At 37.8% G+C, this 15,875-nt stretch overlaps 1 protein-coding gene across 1 annotated transcript in view; it reads right to left on the reverse strand.

Moving 5' to 3' along the window:
* The window catches only part of STK10 (serine/threonine kinase 10), a 77,441-nt gene that overhangs the window by 51,979 nt on the left and 9,587 nt on the right, over window positions 1-15,875 (reverse strand). Inside the window, exon 2 of the mRNA XM_026688263.2 lies at window positions 159-323. Within this exon, the coding sequence (XP_026544048.2) occupies window positions 159-323 (165 nt within the window). The remainder of the gene's footprint in view (window positions 1-158; window positions 324-15,875) is intronic.

Here is a 15,875-nt window from a genome sequence, read left to right on the forward strand (position 1 = left end):
ATTATATGAAGGCATTCAATAAATAGTTTCAAGAAGACAAAGCTACACATAATTGGCATATGGTTGCTTGTGCACAATTTTGTACACTCACAACATGTTAACATTCTTGAATAAATATAATGACCTGGAAAAAAGAAGAGCACTGCATTATACCTTACCCATAATTTGCTGTCATAATAAAAGGCTCCTAGCAGTTTTACAATGTGTGGGTGATCACAAGTAGCAAGAATCTCTATTTCTACCATATAGTCTTCCAGCTCATCTTCACTTTTTGTCTCAATAACTTTGGCAGCAGCTAAGGCTCCAGTGTCTCTGTTTATGGCCTGTAATATATAAGCAAAAGGAACATTACCTCTTGTGTGAGAAAAGGATGAATGCTATTCAATACACCTGGAAGAACAATTTTGAATTATGATTATCATAGCAAATAATAACCCTGGTGTAATCGGGACATGAGAGCATATTAAAATGTGTCATGAAATGTCAAACATATATGCAGTTATGGGAATTAATCTAATTAATGATCAAGGCAGCAATCAAATATTCTATGTATTAGTAAGTCTGAAAGCAGCTTCATCTCAAACCCATCTTTCAGGCACTACCATGGTTGAAGGATTACAGGGAAAAGAGGCAAATGCATCTTTTTTTGTCAAAACCATTGGTATGACATTATAAATTACCATTTTTGCACATGTGGAACACAATCTAAACCATAGTTGGGTAGCTTAGAGGATGAGACTGATTTCTACATTAAATTTCTGACCAAGTTGCTGAGATTACCGTAAGCAGTTAAAAGCTGCATATAATCAAATCTGCACGTGTACTTAGATGTACTTATACCTGTATACATAAAAATGTTTGCAGCCCATTTACCAGCAAGCATTATATGTGAAACCTCAAGATTAAACTGGATGCCTGTCTGGTTTAAACAATTCTAAACCATTCATAAATGGGCATGTTGTTCAAAGCCTTTGCATCCAAAGTAGGAAGTGGAGTGGTGGAGCAAGAGGTAGTAATGTAATGGCTCAAAGTATCTTAACAACTCAAAGCAGGATGGATCAAAGATATATGGGCAAAATGATTATCATCTGGTGTCCAAATATTGTAAAAAGATTGTATTGTAAACTGAAAATGAAGAGCTCTTCAAGTTATATAGAGCTAATTCTCTTTTTATAAACTGCTCTAAGATAGCTTGTCTTGAGTTGAAGGGTGACAAACACTGAAGTAGTTTAAATTAAGCTAACTCAAGTCTCTACCAGAAAGTCTCTAATACTTTACCTCCTGTGCATCTGGCATTTCATTCTTAACCAATTTGGACAAATGAAGCCTTTTAGGACAGTATTTTCAAAATGCTGCTGTCTCGATTATCTAGAAACTGATACAGGATACTAGATATTAGAGCAGGGTTCTCCAAATCTGACAACTTTTAAGACTTATGGACTTCAACTCCCAGAATTCTTTAGCCACCCATGCTGGCTGGTGAATTCTGGAAGCTTAAGTCCTCAAGTGTTAAAATTGACAAGTTTGGAGACCCCTCTACTAGAGGAAAACTGAACTAGATCTCATTACTGATTTGAATATGGTCAACTAAGCCAGGCAAAGCCCAGCAGTCTCTATAAAGTTTTAACACCAGTTCTGAAAGGTTTTTTGAAAACAGTCCTGACCAGGATTGGCCCCATTACCCATCTTAGACAATGGTATCTGGTTCTGCTTCCTTGGTCATCTGAACCCAGGGTTATCTTTCTTAATTTGACCAAAATGTGTAGGAATGAGGAATGTACTGAGCAAGAGAGGGCAATGCATAAAGTTCTGGTTGAGTTTCTCTAGATTGACTCATTTCCCAGGTCAGTATCCAGGTAATCTGCCAAGGCATAGGGACAATCAGTCAGTGATTACATACATCATCCAAAAATAGTTTTTTTTCCATTTGACAAAAAGGACATTTTTTTGTGATAAACAGAGGTACACATATACAAACAGATGAATGGCTAAGATAGTAACAGCCTTATTGAATAAACTTAACAAATCTACTTAAGTACAGAACAAGATCATATGCTCCACATCTGTCTAGTACTCTAAATGTAATATATAAATATCTCTTTACTTGAAGAGATGTGGTGGTACTTTCCATCCTGAATCTTCTGCAAAGCCCACATTGAGTGATGAGTGTTGTGGGCTGAATGAGCTTCAATGGAAAATTCTAAGGGCTTGTCTACATTACTGCTTTCTCTTTTTAGATTTCTGTTTATAATATCTTCACAGACAGTTTATAATGGCATTTGTGCCCAACATAAACATTCAAGGTGTGCTTGAGTGAGGACAACATTGGAAATGCAGGAATATGTTGGCTACTATGATTTTATAGTGCTGTTTAGTAAGCCACATTTTGGAGGCTGAAGCTGAGTTTGTACCTTTGCATCATGCAATCTCTTTCTGAAAAAAAGAGGACAAGGTAGGGGGAGAGAAAAAAGTAAATAATTTTCTTTTCTTTTAAAAATGTTGTTGTATTTCCTTTTAGAGAAGAGTAGTTTGTGCTAGCAAAACAAAAGATTAGAAAGCACCTAGTATTATTCAGGCTTACTAAGTGGAACTTAGTACAGGAAACTACATGCACCAAATGGTAGAAAGATCTGTTCTCTTTCACCACAGGGTGCAGAACTATTGGCTTGGAGTAGCAGAACACAGTTCTACTCATCACAGAACTACCATCAAATGACAATGAATATTACGAAGTAAAAGAGTTTCCAACTGGAGGAAACAAACTAAGATCCTAGTGTATATGTAGATTCTCAATCATCCAGGCCGTGGTTGTCTCAAGGTGCTTTTTCAAAAGGCAACTGGACTTTCTTTCTTTTTAAGACCATATTGATACTGGTTAGGCACCAACTTTATTGATAACCTTCCAAATACTCTACATCTTTTCTGGATTATGTGTTGACATGACTGTAGGAACTGTGCTCAGATAGCATCCTGAATCATCTTTTCTGAAGCCAGGAAAAAAAAGTCAGATTCATTCTTAACAAGAGAATAAACAAATCTTGACTTTTTGTCAGTTTCTCTTTCCTTTTAAGCAGAGGTCTCCAAACTTGGCAACTTTAAGACTTTTGGACTTCAACTCCCAGAATTCTCCAGCCAGCTAAGCTATGCTGACTGGAAAATTCTGGGAGTTGAAGTCCACAAGTCTTAATGTTGCCAAGTTTGGGGACCCCTGCTTTTAAGCAACTCTTGCTATCACCTTTATGAAGAGATTATACAAGTTGATAACAGGAGTATACAGCCTGAACCCCCATTCCTCAGGAGCCCGCAGTGAACTCTTTGAGGATTTTCCAAAGTTGTTATCAACTTTTTATTTTAATGTATCATAAGGTAAATGAAATAAAAACAGGTGTACTTTTCAGCCTATCCAAACCCGCTATTTTTTTGACTATGGCCTTGCATGTCACACGAAGATCAAGAATGCCATTTGGTATGAAAAACTTTTGCAGAATCCTGTCCCAGGACAGTAAATTGATTGATACTCTGCAGGGGAAGTATCTGTTGAGTCAAGCAACAAAACCCACAAGACAGAGGGATATTTATGTTTATGTGTGCATCCTCAAGTCTGTTTTCCAAAACCCTATCCCATTACTCCATTACTTGTCTATTCATCCCTTACATTTTCCAGACTCATATTTGCAACAAATCTTTTTTTGCCAGATAACGGAGACTGAAACCAAATGTTAATAGCTTGTTTTACATGCCTTTTAATGCCTGTTAATTATTACACATATCATTGTTCTAATTTCCCAGTTATCTCATTTCTAAAGGAGATCGTTTGCTGAACAGCTATTCAGTCAGGGAATAGAGAGAGAGAGAGAGAAGAAACCATATGAACATTTACAGAGACAGAGACCTTGCTGCCTCATTCATGAATTCAGTTCAGTTATTCTGATTGTCTGGTAGAATATTTTTTATCACAATTTCTAAATTTGTAAAAGTGTCGAAACTAGAAACACAGATCATTGAAGTTATATATTACGTCAACAAACTTCTGTGATACATCTTGCCCTCAGGGCAAAGTACAATGCTCAAAGGTTATTTTTAGTACGCTTTCCAAAGGATTTACATTTTACATACATTTTACATATTACATTTCTTCATCTTCCATCTGTTCAATGCAGTATGAAAATGATTTCATAGCATATGGAGTATGATGGACAACAGCTAGAGCAGAAATGGAAATGTTCACCAGTCAGAGAAAAAAATGGCAATGTAATGGAAGATTACAAATCTTATGTGGACTTTTTTCTGAAAGTAAAAAAAGATTGAATTCATGATTTCAGAACTCAGGTATTAAAAAAGGAGGGATGGAGGAAAATTAAATATGACAATTACTTGATAGAAAACAGAAGGCATATGTTGTTTTCTTTTTTTACTTATTTCTTTTTTCTATTTGACTTTTTTCTATTTTTATATAATTTTATATAAATTGAAAAATTCTCTCTCTGGATATATAAAGAAATGAAAACTTTCACCTGATGAACTACCTTTAGACATGGCTTTTTCTGTGTTATAGGCATACTTTAAAACCTCATTCCATGGAGCAAGGCTCAACCACTGCAATGTTCTCATGCATGCCTTAGCTTGTTCTGTGCTGGCCTTTTATAAGGAAGCAAACTTGCTTTCACTTCAGATGGAAAGTGATTAAAATGTCTGATTTTTTTTTTCTTTTTAGGAATGAGAGGACATTTATTGTATTTGCTTTTTTATCTATTCTTGCTTAATGCAAATCTTTTTTTACATTTTTTAAAATCTATGTCATTTTTGTATTTGTGGGCTTTATCTGTTGTGTGCTGTCCTGAATCTCTTTTGGTAGAATGGGTTGCTGTACAAATGTGATTAGTAAATATTGGGGGAAAAAATAATAATGAAGTATTCTGTTCAATTGAAAAGAGTCAAGAAAGTCAAACAAGGGGTATCCATACATATATAAACATATGACAACTGCAGGACAAAGTTATAATATTGAGTGTTCTTCTTCAGAGTTGTCTTCAGTCCTGCCACCTTCCAGAATACCCAAAGCCACTCAACTTTCAATCCTGGACACTCCCAAACACCAAGTATTAATCCTGTGTTTAGTAATCAAGTTTCATCCTCACTGTTTGTTTTTCTATTTATACAGTGTCTTGTATAAACACTTCATCCATATATTATGGGATTTCTGAGTTTGTTGGTGGTGCTTTGGTACTTACATAAATACAATCAAAGACTTGGTTATGCTACTAGTATACAGGTTAAAATTAATTCTTTTGTATTTTAATTTTTTTTGAAACTTAATATTTAAGTTTTATAAAAAAAAAAAAAAGTAGCCGTACATTTTTAGCAAATGTAACAGTAAGGATGTCTGTGAGAATTTAGCTGCAAATTGCTCAAGCTTTGCCTGCCAGTCTGGCCCAACTCACCTTTTAGCAGTAGGCTGTCCTGTGAACTGAACAATTTGGTGAGCTGTTATTAACAATCTTTCACTTGTGAGAAACTGTGAGCCTCTTGTAAGAGCTGTGGCTCCTTTCCTTTCTGTGGTTTACACAGTTTGCTTTCAGAGAACTCCTAGAAAAAGCTTCCTTTGAGACTGGACTTGCTGGAAATCATCCACAACATAAGAACGAATGTAAGGGTGAGAGTGGAAGCCTTCTACCGTTGATGGAGTGTGATTTGGCTTCTCCAGGTTAAATCTGAACTCAGAAAGTGATGAAAATTTTCAGCTTATTGAAATGATCTAATGAATGATCCACATGATTAGATCTAATAGTTACTCTGGTCAGACATGACTTCCTCTTCTGTGCCAAGTAGAAATGCATTATATCGATCATTTGTTGCCTGCAAACTCAGTCATTTGCATTTTATTTTATTTTTATTTATTTTATTTATTTTGTCAAGCGATTATAAGATAACAGGTATAACATAATTATGAACACATGAAATGGATACATATAAAAAAAATAAAAAGAAACAATAGGACAGGGACGATAGGCACGTTGGTGCGCTTATGCACACCCCCTACAGACCTCTTAGGAAAGGGGTGAGGTCAATAGTAGACAGTCTAAGGTTAAAGTTTTTGGGGTTTGGGGAAGAAACCACAGGGTTAGAAAGAGTAAAATAAGCAGGGGTGGGATACGACAGGGCTAACTACTGGTTCGGGATTTACGAGCTTCCCTGCACACTGGAGCCGCGTGCCTGTAAATCGTCATCAGCATGCTGCGTGCAGAGAAGCAGCCTTTGAAACAGCTCTCTTTTTCTGCTTTTTTAACTGCAGCTGTGCCTCATTCGGCAGCTGAAGTTGAAAAATCAGGAAATAAAGATCAGGTAACAGCCCGGGTGAACAAAAACATCAGCAGACATAGAACCGGTTCTATGTCTGCCGCTCTTCAGAACTACCAGTTCTACAGAAGTGGACAGAACTGGTAGAAACCCATCCCTGAAAATAAGTTAAATAGAGTTAAAATAAGACACTGCCATAAATGTGTTTTCAAAATCTGCTTGCTCAATATGCCACCTTTACAAAAAGGTTATTCTGATTTTCCTTTTGTGAACTGTAAATTACTGAAGTTTCAAGAGACAGAGATATGAGTTGAGTAATAAACACAAGTCTTTAAGTAGTGTCTTTCATCTCTAGATTCTGTTGAATGACATCCTGCCCTCTCCAGCCAGTGCAGCAAATGGTCAGATATAACAGCAATTGATAACCAACCTGGTAAATAAATTAAGCACAGGAGTAGCTGGAGAATTTCAAGGACACAATGGGCAGCCTTGGGTCAATCACTGTCAACCCCACCAATATCACAACATAATTGACTTGTGGGAAAATGCAGAAGAGAATTCTATTTGTACAACCTTGAGTTCAAGGAAGGAATCCAAGATATAAATCAAATAAAATAAGTTGGTTATCACTTATGACTCAAAGTTAGGAATTATTGCCTTGAACTAAGTGGAGTTCAGGGCTAGAGATGCAACATTTACTTTTCTTATTTGTTTCCTAAAATACACTAAAAAGAATTGAAATAGTCATTTTTTTCATATTCTTTACTCATTTAAATTCTCTTTGCTGCAATAAGAACATTACATGCATTGTGGATAGTTCTGCTTATTCCTAACATTTACTCATAAAATTAGCAAATTTTGTACATTTATTAAATGTCAATATATGATTTGGTATATATACTTATAACTTAAATTATACACATCCCCACATACATATATAAAGCAATTGGTAATACAGAGAAAGGCCCTCTAAAAATGTAGAATCTCTTAATTCTGTCAGTAAGGTAAGTCAGCAAAAATAAATTCAGAACTGAAAGAAAATATCAATATAATAAAATGGAGCTAAATTTTTTCTCAACTTAAGCTTCTTCTTCTATATGTTCACGTTTTTAGAAAAAGAGCTGAAGAAAACAGGAAAAAAACAGGAAGAGTCATTGCATAAAAGGTTTTCCTTTAGAGCAATATGCACTTTTATTTCTAACATAGCATAACTACCAACGGTTTCTGCTTCTTCAAAACTTATTGTTTTATCTACTAATAGACTCATAATTTTAAAAACTGAAGGTTTGACCAAGCTAAGGCAAACTTCTGTATTCTTTCACACATTTTGGGTACAAGAATTATGTTGCTCATATATTCTAAATGTATTACATATTATTGAAGAATGTTTGGGAGGAATAAAGAATAACAATATATTAACTTACTCCTTGTTATTCTGAAAAAGAAACAATTTCATTGAATTTTGACAATATGCCATTAGTATTGACTTTTAGTGGCATCAGGTATGGATTTTTTCCGGAGGACCTGTCCTCCTGAAAGACTGCATCCAGTTTTGGTTATCATGTTACAAAAAAAAGATGCTAAGACTCTAGAAAGAATACAGAGAAGAGCCACAAATATGATTGGGGGCTGGAGGCTAAACATATGATGAACAGTTTGCAGGAACTGGATATGCCTAATTTAACAAAGAGAAGGACCAGAGGTGACATGATAATATTTGAGAAGCTGTCATAGGGAAGAGGGGATCAGCCCATTCTCCAAAGCACTTGAAGGCAGGACAAGAAGTAAACGGATGGACACTTATCTAGGAAAGATCCAACTATGAACTAAGGAGAAATGTTCTGACAATGAGAACAATTAATCAGTGGAAATCCCTAATCGCTTTTCTGGTTATTCAGCCAGAATTCAAGAGGGCATATTCTTGCTTGGAGATATTAGAGGCATTGAAGGTTGTACCACAAGTGCAAGTACACAAAATTTATTTCAACAATATATTGTGTCCAATAATTTAAATAACCTTAAATGGGGGCGGGGGCGGGTACAAAGGTACAGAATTTTCTAAAAAATCAGATATCAGTATTGCCACTGGAAATGAATTCAGAGCAGGTGAGAAAAGTAAATTCAGAGCAGTCAGGTAGAAAGTCCAGTTGCACCCTTGAGCATTGTACACTTTGACTTCAGACAAAAACACTGAGACGGCTTCATTTTTGGCTGCTTTTCTTTTCTGTATTATAGTCAGAACTGCTGGCCTATGTTCAGAAAGGACAATGATCTGCATTTCACAGCACTAGGGGGTAGGTGGGTAGGAATTAGCTTTTCTCACTATTAAAGTGGGGGGGAGAAGCAATACACACATCCTGCCAAAATCCCCTCTGCATTCCCACCCCTCCCCACCTCTCTCTCTCTTTTATAGATATTTATACATGTATATAAAGAGACAAAGAGAGAGAAAGAGAGAGAGATGTTGCAACAGAAACAATTATACATTGAACAATAGCAGCGGAAATTACAAAATCCCTTTTCAGCTTTACCCAGTAACTAGAATGGCCTTGCTGTTCATCTTTTAGAGGATGTGAAACAATGATTCAGGAAAACAAACTTGTATTTAGAACACTAATCGCTCTAGTACGATGAGATCAAAATCCTACCGTATATTCACAATCTCCCAGTATCTACCCAAATATTCTATTTTCCCCTCACCGCCAAGTAAAAAGACAGGTATCAGAGTGTAGAGAAAAAAACTGGAAAGTACAGTAATTTGGAATTTTACATGAATGAGTAATTCTGAAGTACTAAACATGTCACATATCTTTGGGGAATCACTCAAGTTTCTCTTTTGTTTGTTATAATATGCATATGTTGAGGATAAAACTAATATTAGCTCAGCAGCAATCTCACATTCATTTACTTACTGACAGTTTTTCCCCCGATGATTTTTCTCTTGAACTAATCCTCTACCAGCCTTATTGTGGTGCTGTCCCTTAACATCATAATTCAGAATGGTGATATAAAACACGGGAACCCACTATCTCAGGGGTGTCAAACTTGTGGCCGACAGGCCGGATGCATCACGCATTGGCCATACTCATCCCCGGTTTAGCAAAGGGGAAAAAAGTCACAACGACACGGACATGACGATGCAAGTTTGACACCCCTGCACTATCTGCTTAATTAGTTTACTTTATTGTCATTGCACCTTGTACAACGAAATCAAACACCATCTTCAGTGCACATCATGACCATGACCATGAAAATAAACACAAACACACATTCTTCACCCTTCACACATTGAACCAGAAACCCCTGACACCACACCAACACTGCACTATACAGCAGAATTCAAAAGAGCTACTGCCCTGGGATACAAGCTTTTTCTTTCAGCCTATTTGTCCTTGTTTTTATTATTCTGTACCGTCTGCCAGATGGTAATAGTTCAAAAAAAGGGTTCCCAGGATGAGATGGATCTTTGAGAATGTTTTGAACTTTTTAAGGCAGCGGGAGCTATAAAGCTCTTCCAAAGAGGGAAGAGGGCAACCAATGATCTTCTGGGCAATGACATTCACCCTCTGGAGTGCTTTCCTATCTGCCACTGTGCAATTGGCAAACCACACAGAGGTGCGGTATGTTAAAATACTCTCTATGGTGCAGCGGTAGAAGGTCATCAGCAGTTTTTTCTTCAGTTGTTGTTTTCTGAGAAGTCTCAGGTAGTATAATCTCTGCTGGGCCCTTTTGACCAGGGCTGCAATGTGGGCACCCCAGGTCAGGTCCTCTTTTAGGGTAACACCCAGAAACTTAAAACTGGCCACTTGCTCCACTCAGTCTCCATTGATAAGCAAGGGCTGGATGTCTGATCTGTTCCTTCTATAATCCACTATAAGCTCCTTGGTCTTATTGGTGTTGAGAACCAAGTTATTGTCTTTACACCATGAAAGCAACCAGTCCACCTCATCTCGGTAGGCAGACTCAGCCCCCCAAGAGATGAGTTCCACCACTGTTGTATCATCTGCAAATTTAGCAATAGTATTACTAGCGTGAGTGGGAATGCAGTCATGCACATAAGGGGGGGGGGGGGGGGGGGGGGGTGGGGGGGGGGGGGGGGGGGGGGGGGGCATTTTTTTGATGAAAAGTTGGTAGGGGCGGGGGGGGGGGGGGGGGGTTTTCGGGGGGGGGGAAGGTGGGTTTTTTTCTTGAAAAAAAAGGGGGGGTCCCCCGATTTTTCCCCCCCCCCTAGAGTAAGGGACTCAACATGCAACCCTGTGGTGTACCAATGTAAGAATAAGGGCTGAAGAAGTATGATTACCTAATCTGACCCTCTGTGAGCGGCCAGACAGGAAATCCATTATCCAAAGGCAGATTGAATTAGAAAGCCCAAGGTCCAGAAGTTTAGACACTAGTCTAGGTGGAAGAATTATGTTAAATGCAAAACTAAAATCTACAAAAAGCATCCTCACATAGCCCCTCCCCCACTGTTCTAGATGAGTCAGAGCAGTGTGAAGAGTGATGGCTATAGCGTCCTCTATAGATCTATTTTTTTCTGTATGCAAACTGGTGTTTATCAAATGTATGCGGAAGACCAGAAATGATGTGCCGACAGACCAATTTCTCAAAGCACTTCATGATGATAGGAGCGAGTACCACTGGTCTGTAATCATTGAGGTTATTGATAGGGAACTTCTTTGGCAGTGGAACAATGGTGGAAGCCTTCAAACAAGACGGAATAGTGGACTTGGATAAAGACTGACTGAAGATCCTGGTAAAGACTCCAGCCAACTGATCAGCACAGTCTTTAAGCACTCGGCCAGAGATACCGTCAGGACCGGCAGCCTTTCTAGGGTCCACAGCCCTCAGAATGCTCCTCACCTCCTGTTCCTCCACAATGAGGTGGGGGCTACAATTGGCTGGTAGTTGTATTTTATCTGTCTCTGATGTCTCCACTTCAAAGCTCACAAAGAAATGATTCAGTTCCTCTGCCAATGAAGCATCCCCCTCAGCAGGGATGACATTGGTCGATTGATGGTTTGTAATTTGTTGAATCCCTCGCCACACCTGCCCCATGTTATTGCTATAAAAATTATTCTCAATCTTCCTCTTATAATCAGTCTTGGCCTTCCGAATACCATTCTTCAGATTAACTCTGGCAACACTGTATCTTGATTCAAAATAATGCCAATGAAGTATATGCACATTATGAAAATAATTCTTAAGTACACCAGACTTTGAAGAAATATGCATGGCTTTGCCAGTCATTAAAGAGCTCAGCTTTTTGCAGGCTTCTGAACAAGCTGAAAACTTTAAATATTCCACTTGTTAAAGTTATAAATCATGTGGCTATTAAAGCAGCACCACCCGATTTTTCAGAGTTGTGTAAGGATATATAGATAACAGGGAAGTGGTTTTCTCACACATTCACGAAATCCAAAGTGCATTTTCAGAATAATTTCAAAGTGAGCACATCTCTAAGAGACATGATTTTGAAGCAAAAATTATTTTGCATTTATAAGAGTCTGCAGTCTCATTATACACTGGGGATCATATCTATGTTGTATTTTTGAGTGTTGCTTAGTGATTCATAATTCCTTATCTTTATCCTGGAGCCCCATGTATATATCATCTTACTGCTTGGGAAATGTAGACCAGTGGTAGGGAATTTCCTTGGCTATGACTTGTTATTGCTCTTTATTTACAAGTATGGCACTACAGTATAAACAATAGATACACATAAGGCTGATTTAACCATTTTATAGTTTCCTGCTCAAGATTTTGGAATTTATTACTTTGTCATTCATGAACTCACAATATGGGTTTTGTTTTGTTTGTATCACTAATTAAATTTATGACCTGCAGTAAAACTGCAATAAAGCACTTACTCAGTCCACGTGTTTGGTATATATCTGATTTTTCAATCTTAAAAGCTGTTACTTAGAGTAGATAATATTGTGTTGCAAAACAGATTATTCCCACCCCTCTCCATTTTTAAAAGTTCCCTGACTGTTCCAACAGCTTCATTAGGTATAAGATCACAATTTAACTTAGATATAAAGGGTTAAAAGCTCCAACTTCCAACAGCAGTTGTCAAGTTTCTTCATCCTTTTGCTTAATAAACACAGAATGTTCTCACCCAGAACCAGATCATAACTCTGAATGTTTACGTTTATAGTTGAAGTAAGCAGAGGGATTCCCGAGTTAAGGACTGGAGACTGTCATGAACAATTAAGAAAACCTGCGTTTTTCTCATATGATAAAAGCATGGGGTGGATGTGGAAAACTGCATAAGGTAAAATAATAAAAGGTATTGCAACCTAGCTATTTGATAGTAAAGAAACACATTTTAGTAGGTTTCGGCTCCTTGGTTGTGTAGGAAGTTATCACCCACCCCTCTCCTAGAAAAATGAAATATCCTAGGAAATATCAAAAAGGCAGAATATTTCCCCTAAAAAGAGTAGAAACTCAGAAGCAGAAACTCAGCCCCCCCATCTTTGCTAATGGGCCATTACTCTGGCCTAGGCCAGCCTATTTTACATAACAGAGATCTCCAGGTAGAGCTATAGGAATTGCCCAAAGCCCTTTCATTACATCATCACCCAGCAAGGCTCAACCAAGGACATCCTACAGAGTTGCCCCTGCATGGCCCTATGGGAGTCTGACAACCAATCAGAATACAAGCTCACATTCAAATCCCAACAGAGGATATAAAACCCAGGCACACTCAGTATATTAGCTCTTCCTTCTTTTCCTTCATCTTGAAGCATGTGATCATCCCTTTCACTTTGGAACTCCAAGCCATGTGGTCCTGTCCACCATTAAACCATCCTTCCAAACAGCCTCCATGTTTCCAGTGTCTTCTTCTCCACTTGGAACTGAACCCTGAAGGATATTTCTTCCAACAGTTGCATGGAGCAATTTGATCACCTAGCAGTAACTGAAAATAAAGTGCAAGAACACAGCGGTGGTACATACATTGCCCAGGAAAAGAACGGTTACTTATAGAAATTTCTCGGTAAATCCCCAAAGATACATCAGAATAGGAGCATTCAGAAGAAGACAGTCCTAACGCGGAATGGCAGCCACATTTTCTCCTGTTAATATGCCAATAAGTGTGTATTTTGGTGAGGAACAGAAACTGTCCATTTGTGCAGAGAGAGGAAAAAAAGGAAGAGTTGCAATCCAACTGAATTGCCCAAGGTAGAAGACTTGTCTAGATGCCAGTAAAAAAAGAAAGAATATTGAAAAATGCAGAAGTACTAAAGCTGGATTGCACAAGAATCCAGGTGCTGGGTCAAAACATGTTCTTCCCCCCTCCCCTCTACCCATGCCTTCCTTCTAAATTGTCACATGATTTATAGTACATCTGTCAAGGAAGGAAGCTCTGCTTAAAAAGATTCTTCCTAAAATGCCGAAGGCAAGACGCCCATGTGGAGGCTAAAATATGTAAACTTACAGCTCCTATTGCCACTGAGGCTTTGCCTACAACTATTCGCAGTCACACCATCTAATGTAGTAAAATCAGTTTTTTTATTTATCCATATTTGGAATAATAGCAACAATTTTCATTTTTGATATTTTTACTCCCATAGTTTTTCCACATGTGCATGTATTTTGAAAAAGCCAGGGCTGGACTGGTAGGCATCTGGCTCGGTAAACGAACTTGAAGAGAAAAGGAAGAACGCTTGCATATATGCCGTGTTATGTATTATATGCATCTCACTATACATAAACAAATTCACATTTCTATTTACTTAGCTGTTCTGAATTTGAACACCAGTAAACATGCTTGCTCTTTTCTCATATAATGCAATGGCTAAAAAAGAAACGAAATTCTATGTAACTTGCTTGTTTCTTCCATGTTTAAGGATATTTTTACTTTAGGATATTATTACTGATATTGTATAAAGGTTTTACTATTAGTTCCATATCTGATTCTCCCTGTGAAGTCAATGTGGGAATGTTTTTATTATTCAATATTTAGGAGACAAACACACTACACTGATCAATAATAATTTGGAAAGGGAACACATCCATCAAACTGGAAAGAAAAACTCAAGTTTATACGTTACACATTACATGCAAATTGAGCTGTGGTGGTGCAGTAGTTAGAATGCAGTATTGCAGGCTAACTCTGTCTACTGCCAGTAGTTTGAACCTGACTGGCTCAAGCTTTACTAAATCTTCCATCTTTCCGAGGTGGATAAAATGAGGACCCAGATTGTTGGGAGCAACTTGCTGACTGTAAACAGCTTAGACAGTGCTGTAAAGCACTATGAAATAGTATATAAGTCTATGTGCTATTACTATTGCTATACTATGATATATCTTAACCAGGCAAGGAAATATAACCTACCATTTCCCCTTCAGAATATAGATAAGAAAAAAAATAAAAGAAAAAATAGGACAAGGACGGTAGGCACGTTGGTGCGCTTATGCACACCCCCTACAGACCTCTTAGGAAAGGGGTGAGGTCAATAGTAATCAATGCCTTCATAGATGAACTCAAATACAATGGCATTCATCTGTTATTATTTTATTTATTTATAGTACAATATCAATACAAAAATATAACAATACAATGATAGATCAAATGTAAACCAAAAATAAACTTGTGCAGGAAAGCCTGAAACAATAAGTAGTGTGAAAGAGGCACCACATGACTTTTACAATCCATGGCTATTTTTAGAAATTTGGCAACCCTTTTGGAAATGGCTGAAATTTGGTCTCGCAGCAGGAAAGCAGTAACCTCCTGCTCAGAAGAACAATTAAGATTATGAACCATTGTCTTTTCCTTGAGTTGGTCTCTGGGAATAGTCCAAGGAAGGGTGATTAGAACTCTGGTTCTATCTGCCTGAAGATCTAGATCACAAATCTCCCATTTGTGATTAGCTGTGGTTTTGTTAGGCCAAGGGGCAACTAATGCAGGGAAGGAAGGTCAAAAATAGGTCAAATCAAGGCTTAAACCAGCGTACATAACTCTTACAGTTCCACCGCAAGAGTGGAATGGAGTGTAAATACCACTCCATTCAGTTGTAAATGTACATGTTTAGCTGTTAGAATTGTACTTTTCTTTCAGAAATAAACGAGAAAGTAGCCAGAACATTGAGTCAAATTGCCTTTGTGTTTAGTCAGCTACTTTCCCTTTGCTGAATGTCTGTGGAGATTCTCTATCATCCAGGTTATAGTTGTGGCAAAGGTGCTTTTTTTTTTCTTTTTCAAAAGGCAACTGGGTTGCTTTTTCCTTGAGGAGGAAGAAGAAAACATTTTGCTTCTCATCCAAGAAGCTTCATCGGTTCTGATGAAGCAACAGTTCTGATAAGCAACAGAAGCTACAAACCAGAACTGCTTCTGACAAATTGGCTGCAGTGCACTATCAAAGAAGCACTTTAAGTAAAATTATCAAGGGGAGGGGGTAGAATTTTTTGTCTGCCCCCCCCTACCCCACAAAACGATGGTTCTTGCCTTGACTGAATTACCATGTATCTGGATTGCTTTACTGTTGTTTTGTGGGAAGAAGAAACACTGTGAAGTGTGGGCTGTCCATTCATTTCAAGGATTGCTGGAATCAAATCACATCAAGTCAAATCAAATCT

This window comes from Notechis scutatus, chromosome 2 (assembly GCF_049901735.1).
Source record: "Notechis scutatus isolate UNSWTSFEM ecotype Mainland chromosome 2, rNotScu1.2, whole genome shotgun sequence".
NCBI classification, from domain to species: domain Eukaryota; kingdom Metazoa; phylum Chordata; class Lepidosauria; order Squamata; family Elapidae; genus Notechis; species Notechis scutatus.